General features: G+C 43.6%; 1 protein-coding gene across 6 annotated transcripts in view; it reads right to left on the bottom strand.

Annotated features, from left to right (window-relative positions):
- UGT8 (UDP glycosyltransferase 8) overlaps positions 1-18,136 on the bottom strand; it is a 160,046-nt gene that overhangs the window by 94,852 nt on the left and 47,058 nt on the right. The window contains exon 1 of one of the 6 annotated variants that reach the window (XM_033937804.1): positions 6,754-6,815. The exons of 1 other annotated variant lie outside the window; for it this stretch is intronic. Coding sequence is in view for 2 of the 5 variants with exons in the window: in XM_033937760.1 (XP_033793651.1) it covers positions 6,475-6,544 (70 nt within the window). In the remaining 3 variants the exon portion in view is untranslated. Of the gene's footprint in view, positions 1-6,308; positions 6,406-6,474; positions 6,550-6,592; positions 6,816-18,136 lie in introns of those variants that run through there. 4 more of the 6 variants (XM_033937796.1, XM_033937780.1, XM_033937760.1 and 1 more) reach the window with 4 other exon arrangements.

Below are 18,136 nucleotides of genomic sequence, written 5' to 3'. Positions count from 1 at the left end.
AGGGTGCCAATGCTGTGTTTCTGCCTGCTTATGAACAACAGAGGATCTAGAATCGAAAAATAATAGTAAATATTGAAGAACTAAGGCCAGTACTGGGCAGACTTGCACGGTCTGTATCTGTATATGGCCGTTTGGTGGAGGATGGGCTGGGGAGAGCTTCAATGGCTGGGAGGGTGTAGATGGACTTGAATGAGCTTTGATGGAGACTTCAGTAGTTGGAACCTAAGAACAGTACTGGGCAGAGCTTTGATTGTTGCCCAGAAATAGCGGGGGAGTCAGAGACCAGCAGAGAGGAGAGGAGCGTGGGAGCACTGCTCCGCCCCTCCCCCGAACCAGCAGGGGACCTCCGACAGTAAAAGAACTGCTCCAGAGATGAGAAGCCAGTTCTCCAGCCCCCCGCACCAATACTTGCGGGCCGCTGGGAAGTCAGAGACCAGCAGAGAGGAGAGGAGCGTGGGAGCACTGCTCCGCCCCTCCCCCGAACCAGCAGGGGACCTCCGACAGTAAAAGAACAGCGCCGTTTGGCACGCCGACGAAGGCACAAGACAAAGGCGTGTACGCCTTATTGCGCACCTTTGTGAAGCGACTGCAGGGAAGCAGTCCAACCACCATCCACGATTGACGGCAGATACGACCATTCTCCCCAAAAATCTTCCGAAAACCACTTCCTACTCCGAACCGACTCCATCCTACCAGCCTTCCAGGAAAGGAAGCTATCTCAACACTCCCGACGCCGGGAAACCGCCCACTCCACCAAACTCAGAGGGAACACCAGCGGTCTTACCCTCAAGGTGAGTGAGTCCCACTTCACTTACTCCCCCCAACCAACTGGAAGAGGAAACATTCCCAGATCAGAACTCACAAGTGAGCATAGCAGACTCCCTAACACAACAGGATAGAGTGGAAGAAAGACGCTCTTCCCTCATCTTCCCTCCCCCAACCTTCTCTACACCGCCCAGATTCTTGCACCTCACACCAGGTACCAGGCTAAAGAAGATAACCCTCTGCACACAAAAACACTATGTCTCCCGGTTTAACAACAAGTTTACTCATCCATCTACTACTCTTCCTATTCCTAACCAACAGAAAAACAGCAGGGTACCATACATCCTCAATCCCAACATTAACAGAATCCTACAGGCATCCTCAACCATCCAGAAAACTCTACTCTACCAGAAACCTGATAGACTGCTCCTCATTCAACCATATCAGCATACCTACAAGCTGGGGAAAAAGACCACCCCTAAAACCAAGATCTTCAGTCCACAATTCTTACCCTCAAACTAAAAATTTTCTCCACCCAAAATACATCCCCTCTCCCCACACAAACTATACCTCACTAGCCTGTGCATATATGAACATCAGATCAATAAGCACAAAAGCAAACCTTATAAAGGACTGGATAGTTAAAAAACAGTTAAGTTGCTTATTCCTAGCCGAAACCTGGCTAACCTCTGACTCGGATCCCATCATCACAGGACTCTGCCCGAAGGGTTCCAAAATAGAATTGGTCTGCAGAGGAAAAAATGAGGAGGAGGTCTAGCCATCATACTCAAAAACAACATCAACATAAAGACCCTAGACAAACACTCCACTCCCCATCTAGATCTCCTAGCCTGTCAATTATCCGACAATACACTCATAGGAACTCTAACCTGCATTCTTTGTTACTCAACACCAGGAAAATGGAATGCTAACAAACAAGCTCTTGAAGAATTCATTTACCAGAACTCCCTAACATCACCTCATAACCTACTCCTTGGAGACATAAACCTCCACCTAGAAGACCACACCTCCAAACAAGTAGAAAATACTCTCATATCTCAAAGCACTGAATTACCAGATCCTCAATCCCCAACCCACACACGAAAAAGGCCACCAACTAGATGTCGTTGCATACATGTCCCAACACACTCACAATCCCGAAATCCACATCTCAAATGGGGCTTGGCACCCCTCCCTCTGGTCAGACCACTACAAATACACCTTTAATATCAATTGGGCTCAACGCAATAACAAGCAACCCCCTCCCAAAACCTCCTTCAAAACACGCCAAAAAATCGAACCCTCCACATTCTGGGACAAAGCAGACCCCGCAATCACCAATATAGCCCCCAACGAATTCATATCACAATGGCGTACTGTAAGCGAAACCATCCTGAATGAGCTAGCACCTGAAAAATCAAAATTCAGAATCTGCAGACCGTCAGACAAATGGTTCGACACTGAACTTCTCCAACTAATAAAGCTCTGCAGACAACTAGAAAGAGAATGGAAAAAAGAGCCTAGAACACACAAAAACAGTATGGAGAACTCAAATCAACCAATACAAAGACAAACTCAAGGAAAAACGGAAAGCCTACTACTCCAAAATGATAGGCACGGAAACCCTAGACACAAAAGCTATTCAATCTAGTAAAGAATCTCACCGACACCAAACCTCACCTAGCTACACAAGGAAACCACCCACCGACAGCTATCCAACTAGCAGACCATTTCAAAAATAAGATCACCAAGTTCAGAACCGCATTCAACAATTCTCACACCCACCTTGACAAGATAACAACAAACCCTTCAACAGGAGAAGCCATCGCTGCAGACAGAAGCTGGACAGTCTTCCCCATATTACATTGGTCGGATATGAATCGACTCTACAAAAAATACAGCCAAGCTTCTTGCGACCTAAATAACTGCCCCACCTACCTGTTATCAAACTCCTCCACCACATTCAGAGCCAACCTCATGCTATGGATTCAAACCACATTAACAGAAGGTCAATTCCCTCAAGACCTTAGAGAGATCATAATCACCCCAATCATGAAAGACCACAAAGGCCCAATAGATAACCCCTCTAACTACAGACCAATCGCTTCAATACCAATATAAGTTAAAATAATAGAAGGTCTAGATGCACAATACCTCACCAACTACCTGGAAGACCATAACCTACTTCATCCCTCACAATCAGGATTTCGAACCAACCACAGCACGGAAACACTACTTGTAACACTACTAGACACAGCTCGACAGCAAATTAGCAAAGGCAAAAAGATGATGCTAATCCAACTTGACCTCTCCGCAGCATTTGACCTGGTCGACCACTCCATACTGCTACAGATACTTGACGCCATTGGGATCTCAGGCAAGGTCTACAATTGGTTCCAAGGATTCCTCAAATCAAGAACCTACAGGGTAAAGTCCAATAATATCAAATCAGAACCATGGTCCAACCCATGCGGAGTTCCACAAGGATCACCTCTATCACCTACGCTCTTCAACCTCTTTATTTCCTCCCTTGGAGCCACTTTAGATAACTTAAATGTTACATCCTTCAGCTACACAGACGACATCACCATACTCCTCTCTTTCGACCCATCAGAGCCCACCACTACAGCAAAACTGGAAATAACCCTAGATGCAGTGGAAAAATGGATGGTAGACCACAAACTGAAACTAAATCAGATAAAACAAAATTCCTTCTACTCGAAAAGGCCAAAACTCCCACCATTACAGAACTGAAAATTAAAAACACCAAATACCCAATACAGCCCGAACTCAAACTCCTAGGAGTAATGATAGACAGATGCTGCACAATGCAGTCCCAAATCAATAAAACATCCCAGAAAGCTTTTTTAATTATGAGAAATCTACGTAAAATAAGAAAATCCTTCGACCCAGCACAATTCAGGCTAATTGTCCAATCCCTAGTCTTAGGTCTACTGGACTATTGCAATTCCCTCTATCTACCTTGTCCTGCCAACATGATAAAACAACTTCAGACTAAACAAAACACTGCCCTCAGACTGATCTAATCCCTGAGAAAATATGATCATATTACAACTGCCTTCCTAGACTCTCACTGGCTACCTATGCAAGCACGAATTCAATTCAAATTCTACTGTCTTTTATTCAAAGCATTAAACGGCTCCGCCCCCACCTATCTAAACAACCGCCTAAACCAGATCCTCACCTCAAGACAAAGAAGAACTCCGAACCCTTTTGCCTTCCCTCCACTCAAGGGTACTCAGCGCAAAAAGATGTTTTATAACCTTCTGGCGACGCAAGCAGCAAAACTTAACCACTCCATCTCCAACCTGTTGACGGCAACGGGCGACTTCAAAACTTTTTGAAAAGAAATCAAAACTCTACTTTTCAAGAAATTTATCCAGATATCTTAACCCAACCCTTCCCCCTCCTCCTAGATAAATTCTCCCCCAAAACTTCCACTTAAATAATCTCTTCCTCCCCAAAACACCAACCAAGTATTCAGATCCCTGAAATGTAATGTAATCTTATTTGTACTCTAACTGTAATCTATTTGTTATATCACACAGTAACGTACAGTCAATTTAATATCCAATTTGCAAGTTCTTCCGGAACTAATCCAGCTACCTCTCCTTCCTTGTAACAAAAAAAAAAACAAAAAAAAAATACTGTTGTAACTTCACTGGAAATGTCCAGTTAGCTCTTTTGTAATCCGCCTTGAACTGCAAGGTATAGGCGGAATAGAAGTCCCTAATGTAATGTATGTAAGAAAAAGGAAAAAAACCAACAAATTTTTAAATTGAATCGGGTTGGGCAGACTAGATGGACCATTTGGGTCTTTATCTGCTGTCATCTACTATATTACTATGTTACCCAGGGGTCTCAAAGTCCCTCCTTGAGGGCTGCAATCCAGTCGGGTTTTCAGGATTTCCCCAATGAATATGCATGAGATCTGTGTGCATTCACTGCTTTCAATGCATATTAATTGGGGAAATCCTGAAAACCCGACTGGATTGCGGCCCTCAAGGAGAGACTTTGAGATCCCTGATGTAACCTGATCCAGAATACTACTGTCCTTACAGCATGGACAAGGGAGGTCAGTCTCAAGTGGCTCAGCAGAGCTGACTTGGTCAGCTCTTCTGCACAGGATTTTCTTGGCAGCTCTATGTGCAAAACCAGCCCGGGGGCTTGGTTTGTCACATTCATTGATTATCCTTCTTCCACCAGATCTCTGAGATGCCTATTAGATCTATCTCATCATTCAGTGCTATATACTCTAACTCTCCTATTTTATTTTTTAGGCTTCTAGCATTTGCCTAAAGACACTTCAAATTGTGGTTTTTCCTTGTATCTACAGGCTACTGAGAAGATGACAGAAATAACTTGATATCTTTAGACTGCTTCTCTCTTTAGCACTCTTGACTTTCTTTCACCATTATTGAAACCTCTCTATTGTGGTTCCCTAGATGTTACCTTCCCATTCCCATTGTTTCTTCCCTTTTATGTTACACCTTTTCTATAACAATTGTAGTTCTTTCCCACTACCCTATTGTTTGAAGTAAGTCCGTACATTTTATCAGAGTTTTTACTTAGATTTTGATGTTATTTAGTAACCTATGTTTTTATGTAATTTTATATTGTAAACCGCTTAGAAACCTGAATAAGCAGTTTAAAAAATCTTTTAATAAACTTAAAACTTGAAACTTCTGATTCAACAGTTTCCTTCAGGGATACTCCACACCAAACCATCTGCTCCTCGGCAACTGTTGGCTCCCACCCCCACCCCAATCTCAGTTTAAAAGCTGCTCTATCTCCTTTTTAAACATTAGCACCAGCAGCCTGGTTCCATCCTGGTTAAGTGAAGTGCATCCTTTTGGGATAGGTTCCCCCTTTCCCAGAAGGTTGCCCAGTTCCTAACAAATCTAAATCCCTCAACCCCAAACCATCATCTCAACCATGCATTGAGACTTTGGAGCTCTGCCTGCCTCTTGGGTCCTGCGCATGGTGAACAGGCGTGGCCAAACTCAGGCGAGCCAGAAGCCCTGCCTCGGCACATAGACCTCGGCCAAGCGGAAAGCAGGTATGGTAAATGGTTTAGGGTATGCAATAAAGAAAAAAATCAAAGTTACCAGAATAGTCAAAAATAGTCTTTTATTCCATTGCTCAGGTTGGTATAATGTTCAAACATTCAAAAATAGCAAAATATGGTGCAAAGTAACAGTCACTGGTAAGACACTCCTATAATTTCACTTTATACTGCTGTCTTAAGCTCTACACACAAAATTTAGAATAGATAAAGAAAACTGTCACTTTATTCTTTGAGGCAACTCTCTGGGGAAATCATCAACTTAATTTCCCCAGAGCATGGGATCCGTTCCTAAACCCTTTTAGATCCACTTTTCAGATCCCCGCCCAGAGATCCCAACATGATGACAGCCATCAAAGAGTCTTTTATCAGGACAGTGGCACCAGCAAACACTGCCTTAAAAAAAACCTCACATAGCACTTCACAGCAATATTCAAAGACAAAAATGGCTCCCCACCCATAAGTTACTGCATGGCCGTCTACAATCCTGCTGCCTTGACACAAAACATCAATCCTGGCAGGTCTGTGTTTTATCTGCCTTAATTGCAAACAGTACTTTCAGGATTTTTCTCTCTTTCCTCAACAGACATTAGCTTAGGTGAGCCTTTAACTTAGCTCCATACATTCTATGATGGGCACCTCATACTCCATTTCAAAGGAGTTTAATTCCTCCCCAAACTCAGTCTGATCCATATCAATGTCTTCAAAAACATGATCAGGTTCTACATTGAAAGTTTCTACCTATTTATCCAGAGGGTCTGGTGTCTACTGCTTTCCTGCTTTCAGCTGGAGAATTCTGCCTTCTACCACATTCAAAGAAGGTCTGAGAGTTTGTGTGTGCTCCCACTGCTTGGAAACCACTCCCTTTTCTCCTACCTTGCTATGATTTGTTCTAACTATACCTGAGCTTCCAAACCTACAGCAGCATTTTGGTGCTTTCTCAGCTGATTAGAACCTGTGTCAGCTGGGCTGGTTGCAGAAGCTGTTCCAGCCCTGGGCTTTGTTTTCTCCTGTCTGTGGAATTCTGGAACTTGTAGTTCATTATACCTCCCTACTTTCACATTCTTGGAGAAAGATAAACAGGATTTTTTGGGTGGTGGTTTAGTTGACACAGGGCTATTGTTTAAAGGAGTTTTTATCTTCCTGCAATGCTCTAACTCTAGGCTTAGGTGGACAAAGTAAAGGTTTTTGTATCACCCCTTTATTTTCCACCCCTGTTTCTGGGCACTGCAAGGCTTCCTTTAACATCACAGGGGAATGGGGAGCATTTCTGAAAATGCTATCCTGGAGGATCTGGATTTCAGCTTTCTACCTATGAGCCTAAATTTGGCTTCCAGAACCTCCCTCCCATATTTTCCTCCACAGCACTATCTAATATCTTATCTAAATGCCGTGTGAGGTCCACCACCTTCACACCAGGCAGGCAAGTGACCAAGCGATCCTCACGTATTTGAGTCTTGGCAAGTAGTAAAATGTAATAAGAATATGTACTATCCAGATTGGTTATATAGAAAGCCTCAAAGTGTAATTAAATCTAGAATTCATTGCCAGAGAATGTGGTGAAAGTAGTTAGCTTAGCAGGGCTTTAAAAAAATTGGCTAATTTCCTAAAAGTCCATGATCCATTATTAAGATGGGTTTGTAAAAATCCACTGCTTATTCCTAGGATAAGCAGCACAAAATCTATTTTACTCTTTGGAATCTTGCCAGGTACTTGTGACTTGGTGTTGGCCACTGTTGGAAACAGGATACTGGGAAGAAAGCTGAAGATGAGGACCCAGAAGATAGCGTTCTCAGAGATCCTACCGGTACCGAGGGCAGATGTGAAAAGGCAGGAGGAACTACAATCAATAAATGCATGGATGAGGAGATGGTGTGAGGAAGAGGGGATCCACTTCGTGAGGAACTGGACAACGTTCTGGGGCAAGAGCAAGCTCTACAGGAGAGAGGGACTGCACCTGAGCGCGGCGGGAACTAGACTTCTATCAAACATCAGGAGAGGAATAGAACAGGCTTTAAACTAAGAAGAAGGGGAAAGCTGACAGTCGACCAAGCATCGACGATTCGGAAGAAGGTATCCCGTTAAGATACTAAGGGGAAAAAAGGCTGGGAAGAAACAAGGGACAAAATACAGGAGTCAACTAACCCAGAAGAGGAGGTTAGAAAGATTGTAGCAAAAGAGAAGAAACTAAAGATCGAAGCACAGGGAAAGGAAATGAAGATAAGAAAATACCAGGATCTAAATTGCGTATATACTAATGCAAGGAGCCTAAGAAACAAAATGGGGGAATTAGAAGCCATGGCCAATGAAAAGGACATAGACATCATTTGAGTCATTGAAACATGGTGGAATGAGGAAAACAAATTGGATACAGCACTGCCGGGTTACAAGCTCTATCGCCAGGACAGGTCAGGACAGAAAGGAGGTGGAATAGCCCTATACATAAAAGAAAGCATATAATCTACAAGAATGGACACAGCAGAGACGACTAACAAGCTGGAATTGCTATGGGTTAAAAAACCGGGAAGGAAAGGGCCTGAAATAAAGATGGGCCTATACTATCAACCACCCAGGTAAACCGGAGATATCGATGAAGAAATGGAAGCCGAGATGAAGCGAGAATGCAAAAGCGGTAACATGGTTATTATGGAAGACTTCAACTACCCCGGGATAGAATGGAGTCTTGGAAGCTCAAGATGTGCTAGGGAGACAGAATTCCAGGAGGCTACACAAGATTGCTTCATGGAGCAGCTTGTTAGAGAACTGACGAGAGGAAATGCCACTCTGGATCTAATCCTAAATGGGTTAAGGGGACCTGCAAAGGAAGTAGAAGTAGTGGGACCATTGAGAAACAGCGATCATAATATGATCAAGTTCAAGGTTGAGGTTGGAATACCGAAAGGAAAAAGAACCATAGCAACAACTTTTAACTTCAGGAAAGGAAACTACGAAGCAATGAGGGAAATGGTAAGGAAGAAACTTAGGAACACTTCAAAAAAATGGCAAACGGTAGAACATGCCTGGTCTTTTTTCAAGGACACGGTGAGCGAGGCGCAAAATCTATATATCCCTAGATTCAGAAAGGGGTGCAAAAAGAGTCGAACAAAAGACCCGGCGTGGAAACTAAAATTGTGAAGGAAGCGATAGGCAATAAGAAAAATTCATTCAGGAAATGGAAAACGGAAAAAACTGAGGGGAACTGGAAAGAGCACAGGAAGTATCAAAAAGAATGTCACCGTGTGGTTCGAAAAGCCAAAAGAGAGTATGAAGAGAGGCTAGCCAGGGAAGCACGAAATTTCAAACCGTTCTTTAGATATGTTAAAGGGAAGCAGCCGGCTAGGGAGGAGGTGGGACCGCTGGACAATGGAGACAGGTGGTGAAGGAGGAGAAAAAAGTGGCAGAAAGACTTAACATGTTCTTTTTGTCTGTATTTACCAATGAAGACACAGCCAACATACCGGAACCTGAGCAAATCTTCAATGGAGATCAAGCAGAAAAATTAACATCCATAGACGTGAGCCTGGAAGACGTACGCAGGCAGATAGAAAAATTAAAAACTGACAAATCCCCGGGGCCGGATGGAATCCATCCAAGGGTTCTGAAGGAATTAAAGGAGGAGATAGCAGAACTACTGCAGCAAATTTACAATCTATTCCTGAAAACAGGCGTGATCCAGGAGTATTGGAAGATATCCAACGTTACGCCCATCTTTAAAAAGGGATCAAGAGGTAAGAACATAAGAACATAAGAAGTTGCCTCCACTGAGTCAGACCAGAGGTGACCCGGGAAACTACAGACCGGTGAGTCTGACCTCTGTTCCGGGGAAAATGGTGGAAGCACTGATAAAAGAAAACATCGATGAACATCTTGAAAGAAACGAACTTCTGATAACCAGCCAACATGGTTTCTGCAAGGGGAGATCATGCCTAATGAACTTATTGCACTTCTTCGAAGGAATTAACAAATGGATGGACAGAAGAAACCCCATAGACATCATATATCTAGATTTCCAAAAAGCCTTTGACAAGGTACCCCATGAACACCTACTTCGGAAACTGAACAACCATGGGGTGGAAGGAGACATACAGAAACTGGAAGGAGGATCAGAAACTGGTTGGCGGGTAGGGAACAGAGGGTAGGAATAAAGGACCACTATTCAGACTGGAGGAGGGTCACGAGTGGTGTCCCACAGGGCTCGGTGCTCGGGCCACTGCTATTTAATATATTCATAAATGACCTAGAAACAGGGACGAAGTGTGAGATAAAAAAATTTACAGACGACACCAAATTATTTAGTGGAGCTTGGACTAAAGAGGACTGCGAAGAATTGCAAAGGGACTTGAACAAACTAGGGGAATGGGCGACGAGATGGCAGATGAAGTTCAATGTTGAGAAATGTAAAGTATTACATGTGGGAAGCAGAAACCCGAGGTACAGCTATACAAAGGGAGGGATGTATTGAATGAGAGTACCCAAGAAAGGGACTTGGGGGTAATGGTAGACATGACAATGAAGCTGACGGCACAGTGTGCAGCGGCCGCTAAAAGAGCGAATATAATGCTAGGTATAATCAAGAAGGGTATTACTACCAGAACGAAAGAAGTTATCCTGCCGTTGTATTGGGCGATGGTGCGTCCGCATCTGGAGTACTGCATCCAATATTTGTCGCCATACCTTAAGAAGGATATGGCACTACTCAAGAGGGCTCAGAGGAGAGCGACACATCTGATAAAAGGTATGGAAAACCTTTCATATGCTGAGAGATTAGAGAAACTGGGACTCTTTTCCCTGGAGAAGAGGAGACTTAGAGGGGATATGATAGAGACTTACAAGATCATGAAGGGCGTAGAGAGGGACAGATTCTTCAAACTTTCGAAAAATAAAAGAACAAGAAGACATTTGGAAAAGTTGAAAGGGGACAGATTCAAAACGAACGCTAGGAAGTTCTTCTTTACCTAACGTGTGGTGGACACCTGGAATGCACTTCCAGAGGGTGTAATAGGGCAGAGTACGGTACTGGGGTTCAAGAAAGGATTGGAAAATTTCCTGCTGGAAAAGGGGATAGATGGGTATAGATAGAGGATTACTGCACAGGTCCTGGACCTGTTGGGCTGCCGCATGAGCGGACTGCTGGGCAGGATGGACCTCAGGTCTGACCCAGCGGAGGCATTGCTTATGTTCTTATGTTCCCAGTATGGAACTCTTTTATGTGTTTACCTTCTTATAATGAAATGAGAGAAGGTTGAGGTGGAAAGGAAGAAAATTATGCAGGTCTTATGGGCTAAAAAAACCCAGTATAGGATAATGGATTTTATATATGACCTTTCAGTGGGAGCAACCAAAGCAGTTTACATATATTATATGTCAAATGCTGGACAGCTTTGCCTCAGAAGAACACGCTTCCTGGTGTCAAGGTACTGAGCCAACCTCTGCTACTCGTTAATTTTATGGAACCAGGCGATGCTTCTCCTATGAGTTAAGTCTTAAGAAAAGGTTTAATAATTAATCTCTTCATTTACACAGTCAGCTGGTGCATAACATTAGAGAGGTTTCTGACCTGTTAAATAAAAAAGCAAACTGTCAGTCATACTCTAAGTGTGAAGGGACTGTCCTGAATCTATGCTGCGAGTGAAATAACCCACAATCAGAGGCCAGAAAACACACATTCACAGAGAAGGACTTTTCTAAAGGTTCTTTCTTGAGTGCAGTGAAGCAATGATGTAGAAGTCCACCGCAGACTATTACTGCAGTAGGATATTTGCAAAATCACTCCTGAAGCCACTTTTCTAAGCAATGCTCTGGAGAAGGGCTGGAGAGAATCTGCTCTTCAGATCCACAAAGTTCTCTCTCAAGAGTGACTCAATTTATTTCTTATATCAACACTTAGGGCTCCTTTTATGAAGCTGCGTTAGCAGCTTTATCGCGCTGCGACTTTTGATCACGCGCTAACCCCCGCGCTAGACGAAAAACTATCGCCTGCTCAAGAGGAGGCGGTAGTGGCTAGTGATATTACACGCGTTAAACTACTAATGCGGTTTCGTAAAAGGAGCCCTCAGTGTGTACTTGAGTACTGATGCAGGCATACCACACGCCTTTGTGGATTGACATAAGAAATGAAGTTTCACATAATTCTTTTGGTTATTGTTTGTTTGTTTTTTTAAAGACTGTTGTCCCTTCCCACTTTTTTTGTTTATTCCTTGCTGTCCTTGTGGGATGGTCATTTCCTAGACATTGTTTGTGATTGGGCAAATGAAGAGCTGACATTACAGAACAAATCTGATGCCAGATTTTGTACCACGGCAAAAGGTACTATTGGCATATGGTAAAAACTTGTTTTCTGTGTAAGTAGCGTATTTAAGAACATAAGAACATAAGAACATAAGCAGTGCCTCCGCCGGGTCAGACCATAGGTCCATCCTGCCCAGCAGTCTGCTCCCGCGGCGGCCCAAACAGGTCACGACCTGTCTGAATCACCAGAAGGGGCTCCATTGCCACCTTGGTTTCTCATTGAAGTCCTATCTTCCCATCGAAGTCCTAACCCTCCAGTCTTGCACATGCACGACCTGGTTGGGTTTCTATACTTTTTACCTGGATACCTCTCTCAGTATCCCACGATCCCTTTATCCCTCAGGAATCCGTCCAATCCCTGTTTGAATCCCTGTACCGTACTCTGCCTGATCACTTCCTCCGGTAGCGCATTCCAAGTGTCCACGACCCTTTGGGTGAAAAAAAACTTCCTTGCATTTGTTCTGAACCTATCTCCCTTCAGTTTTTCCGAATGCCCCCTCGTGCCTGTTGACCCCTTCAGCCTGAAGAATCTGTCCCTATCCACCCTCTCTATGCCCCTCATGATCTTGAAGGTCTCTATCATATCTCCCCTGAGCCTCCTTTTTTCCAGAGAGAAGAGCCCCAGCCTATCCAACCTCTCGGCATATGGGCAGTGTTCCAGTCCTCTTACCAGTTTCGTTGCTCTCCTTTGGACTCTCTCAAGTACCGCCATGTCCTTTCATCTTAAATTTCATACAGGCATTCGAATATTGGTAATATGACATCTGAAACAGACACTACAATTATAGCTTGTTTTATGGTAGTTTTGCACACAACACATGCTATAAAATTTTACTTATTGGGCAAAGATAGACTTAGGGCTCCTTTTACAAAGGCGTGTTCACGGTTTAACGTGCATAATAGCATGCGCTATACTGCTGGCCGCGCTAGCTGCTACCGCCTCCTCTTGAGCAAGCGGTAGTTTTTCAGCTAGTGCGGGGGTTAGCATGTGATGAAAAGTCGCGAGTGATAAAGCCGCTAACACGCCTTCGTAAAAAAGAGCCCTTAGAGTTAAATAGGTAACCTCAGGGACTTTATTTTATTTCCGGGAGGGAAAGGGATTGGGACCGATTTATTGCCTTTATGTAGTTATACCACCACACCCAAAGTACTTCAAGCATTTCCCCTATCTGTCCCACTGGGCTCACAGTCTATTATTGTATCTGCCCAAGGTCACAAGGAGAAGCTGTAGCTCTAACCCCTGCACCGCACTCTCCTCCTAGAAGCCATTGTGACATCACTGATGAGGTTGACTTTTATTGGTGGAATGAGGCATTATGACATCAGGGAAAGGGACTTGTACACCGCCTTTTTGAAGTTTTAAACCACACTCAAAGCGGTTTACATACAGGTACTTCAAGCACTTTGTCCATCTGTCCCAGTGGGCTCACAATCTATCTAATGGACCTGCCCAGTGTCACAAGGAGAAGCATGGGGTGAAGGGCCACTACTCGGACTGGAAGAGGGTCACAAGTGGTGTTCCGCAGGGCTCGGTGCTCGGGCCACTACTATTTAATATATTCATAAATGATCTAGAAATAGGGACGACGTGTGAGATAATAAAATTTGCAGACGACACCAAACGATTCAGTGGAGCTCGGACTAAAGAGGACTGCGAAGAATTGCAAAGGGACCTGAACAAACTAGGGGAATGGGCGATGAGATGGCAGATGAAGTTCAACGTTGAGAAATGTAAAGTACTGCATGTGGGAAGCAGAAACCTGAGGTACAACTATACAATGGGAGGGATGTTATTGAATGAGAGTACCCAGGAAAGGGACTTAGGGGTAATGGTGGACATGACAATGAAGCTGACGGCACAGTGCGCAGCGGCCGCTAAGAAAGCAAATAGAATGCTAGGTATAATCAAGAAGAAAGAAGGACGAAAGAAGTTATCCTGCCGTTGTATCGGGCGATGATGCGCCCGCATCTGGAATACTGCGTCCAATATTGGTCGCCGTACCTTAAGAAGGATATGGCGATACTCGAGAGGGTTCAGAGGAAAGCGACACGTCTGATAAAAGGGATGGAAAACCTCCATACGCTGAGAGATTGGAGAAACTGGGTCTCTTTTCCCTGGAGAAGAGGAGACTTAAAGGGGATATGATAGAGACTTATAAGATCATGAAGGGCATAGAGAGAGTAGAGAAGGAAAGGTTCTTCAAACTGTCAAATAATAAAAGAACAAGAGGGCATCTGGAAAAGTTGAAAGGGGACAGATTCAAAACGAATGCTAGGAAGTTCTTCTTTACCCAACGAGTGGTGGACACCTGGAATGCGCTTCCAGAAGGCATAATAGGGCAGAGTATAGTACTGGGGTTTAAGAAAGGATTGGACAGTTTCCTGCTGGAAAAGAGGATAGAAGGGTATAAATAGAGGATTTCTGTTGGGCCGCCGCATAAGCGGACTGCTGGGCATGATGGACCTCAGGTCTGACCCAGCAGAGGCATTGCTTATGTTCTTATGTTCATGGGGTTTGAACCCACCAGCTCAGGATGCTGAGGCTGAACCACTGCACCACACTCTCCTCCTTTTTAAAGTACTCTTCTCAGCAAAGGAATTTAAGGGATACTTTTTCTTAGCATAGAAGTCTCTATTAGGGTTGCATAGGCTAGCATTTAAGGGAGATATATTTAATTTACTACAGTATCAGTATAAATTGCAACTAATCTGCACAGAAAGTCTCAGTTTAGACTTTTAATTCCTTCCTTCCTTCCCACCCACCTAACTCTCACTCACCCCAGCCTGATCTGTGATTTATATACCCTTGAACCAATTTGGAGGATATGATCTGCTGCTGTTTCTGCTTGTAACTGGGATGACCAAAGGTCTATCAAGTCCAGCTTTCGGTTTCGAATAAGGGTCAACCAGGTCACAAATATCTGACAAAATCCTTCAGAGTAAAACAGATTTTATGCTGCTTATCCTAGGAATAAGCAGCAGATTTTCCCAAGTCTAACTTAATAATGGCTTATGGACTTTTAGGAAATTATCCAAGCCCTTTTGAAACCTTGCAAAACTAGCTACTTTTACACTCTCTGACAACAAATTCCAGAGTTGAATTACGTGCTGAGTGAAGAAATATTTTCTTCAGTTTGTTTGAAATCTACTACTTAGTAGCTTCTAGCTTAGTACTTGAAACTAGTAATTTTGGAAAGGATAAACAAGCAATTCACTGCTTTCCTGCCCAGTGGCCATGGTCTGAGCTTCCCTTCTGTGCTGAGTTAATCATTTACCCTGAGCTCTGGAACACCTGCTGGCCTTGCCTCTGGACTAGTATCACTCATAGACAGTGGGTAAAGAGGAACAGGGCAGGGAGGAAGAGTCTGCTGCAGTTTCTGCCATGTACAGCTGTTTTCTCTGAGCTTCCCTTCTGTGCTGGAACAATTATTTGCCATGAACTTTGCAGAATCATCCAACAGTGCATTAATCAGTGGCATCCAATATTTCCACCTGCAGAAGTTTGCTTTGCTTGAGAATTCAGATTCAACTAAGCTTAGTTTCAGGGAGCAACCCCCTTCTTCAGGAACCTCGCCGTCAAAAATTGCTGACGTGATGCTTCAAAAAGAAATACTAAAGTAACACTTCAGCAAAAAGTTTTAACCACACCATTGTTATGCTTCTGGTTCAAAGGCTCAGTCACTCACTATTAAAAATGTATATTTTTATATATTCATTATATTTTGGGTACCTTCCACATCTCCTCTGTTTCTCCACATTATATTGTGTTCTTGAAAATAATAACAAACAGCATAGCAAGTCAAATTCAAGGTGTTGATAAGGAAAGCAAAGAAGATTATGTTGGAGACAATAACATATACCCCCCTCTTCTATTAAACTGCACTAGCAGTTTTTAGTGCAGAGAGCCGCGCTGAATGGCCCACGCTGCTCCTGACGCTCATAAGAAGATGTGGGGTCTTTCAATACTGATGAGTTAGAGAAACTAAAACAAATATTTGTAACACTGGAATATGTAATAGGGCAATTTTACAAACTGAAGAATAGTAAATCACCTGGACGGGATAGTTACAGCTGCTTCTTTGCATTTCTTTTTTATCATTCTCCTTATAAGAGCATAAGAATTGCCGCTGCTGGGTCAGACCAGTGGTCTCATGCGGCTGACCTTAGATCAAAGACCAATGCCCTGTTTGAGTCTAGCCTTACCTGTGTACGTTCTAGTTCAGTAGGAACTTATCTAACCTTTTCTTGAATCCCTGGAGGGTGTTTTCCCCTATAACAGCCTCCGGAAGAGCGTTCCAGATTTCTACCACTCTCTGGGTGAAGAACTTCCTTACGTTTGTACGAAATCTATCCCCTTTCAACTTTAGAGAGTGCCCTCTTGTTCTCCCTACCTTGGAGAGGGTGAACAACCTGTCTTTATCTACTAAGTCTATTCCTTTCATTAACTTGAATGTTTTGATCATGTCCCCTCTCAGTCTCCTCTTTTCAAGAGAGAAGAGGCCCAGTTTCTATAGCCTCTCGCTGTACAGAACTCCTCCAGCCCCTTAACCATTTTTGTCGCCCTCCTCTGGACCCTTTTGAGTAGTACTATGTCCTTTTTCTTGTATGACGACCAGTGTATAAGAACATGTTTATCAAAGTCTCTTTTTTTAAAGTTAAATGCTATTGTATTGGATTTCCTGTGTAAACTTATTCCAGTGATATCAAATCTGACCATTTTATGATTGCTGTTTTCAAGCGACCCCAGCACCATTACCTCCCTCACCAATTCATGTGCTCCACTAAGAACTAGATCTAGAACAGGGGTGCCCAATAGGTCGATCGCGATCGACGGGTAGCTCGCCAAGGCAAAGTGAGTCGATCACCCAGGACTCACTTTGCCTTGGCGATCTATCGGACCAATCAGTCTTCCTCTCCCGACGTCAATTCTGCCATCGGAGAGGAAGTTCGGGCCAGCCAATTGCTGCCTGGCTGAACGGAACTTCCTCTCCGACGGCAGAATTGATGTCGGGGAGAGGAATGCTGGTCGGCCCGAAGCAGGGAGAGCATGGGGCGTCGGCGGCGTCGGCTTTGGGGCCTGTTATCCATTGGTGGCGGTTTGGGTCCTGTTCCCCGATGGCAGCGGCAGTGGGAGTGGCTTGGGGAAGGGCAGGGAGAAAGAAAGAAAGGGGGCAGGCAGGGAGACAGAAGGAAAGAAGAGAAACAGAAAAAAAGAAAGGGGGCATGAAGAGAGAGAGAAAGAAAGAAAGGTCAGGGAGAGAGGAAGAAAAAGTTGGGGGAGGGAATGAGGTGTGTAGGAGAGGAAGTATACAGGCTGAAAGAAAGATTGGATGCACAGTCAGAAGATGAAAGTGCAACCAGAGACTCATGAAATCACCAGACAAGGTAGGAAAAATGATTTTATTTTAAATTTAGTGATCAAAATGTGTCTGAATTTATATCTGCTGTCTATATTTTACAATATGGTCCCCTTTTACTAAACCGCAACAGTGGTTTTTAGCGCAGGGAGCCTATGAGCGTCGAGAGCAGTGCTGGTCATTCAGCGCAGCTCCCTGCGCTAAAAACTGCTATTGTGGTTTAGTAAAAAGGGAGGGGGGTGGGTATTTGTCTATTTTTGTATGGTTGTTACTGAGGTGACAGTGCTTAGAGTCATCTGCTTTGACCTCTTTGAAAAAACCCCGGAATAGGAATGATAATTAACAATTCTATGTGTACAGTGTGCGTTGTGTTTTTTTTTAAATTTTATTGTTGGTAGATCATTTTGACGGTCATTTTAAAAGTAGCACGCGAGTCAAAAAAGTGTGGGCACCCCTGATCTAGAATTGCTTCACCTCTTGTCAGTTCCTGAACCAGCTGCTCCATAAAGCAGTCCTTGATATCATCAAGGAATTTCATCTCCCTTGATACCAAGTTTCCAAGTTTTATAAAAATTTGTTGAAATTACTATCATAAATTCTAAGCATTTTACAATATTAAAATCAAGGGGGGAGAGACTTA

The sequence above is a fragment of the Geotrypetes seraphini genome, chromosome 1 (genome assembly GCF_902459505.1).
Source record: "Geotrypetes seraphini chromosome 1, aGeoSer1.1, whole genome shotgun sequence".
Lineage (NCBI taxonomy): Eukaryota > Metazoa > Chordata > Amphibia > Gymnophiona > Dermophiidae > Geotrypetes > Geotrypetes seraphini.
This window is presented reverse-complemented; position numbering and strand designations above follow the sequence as displayed.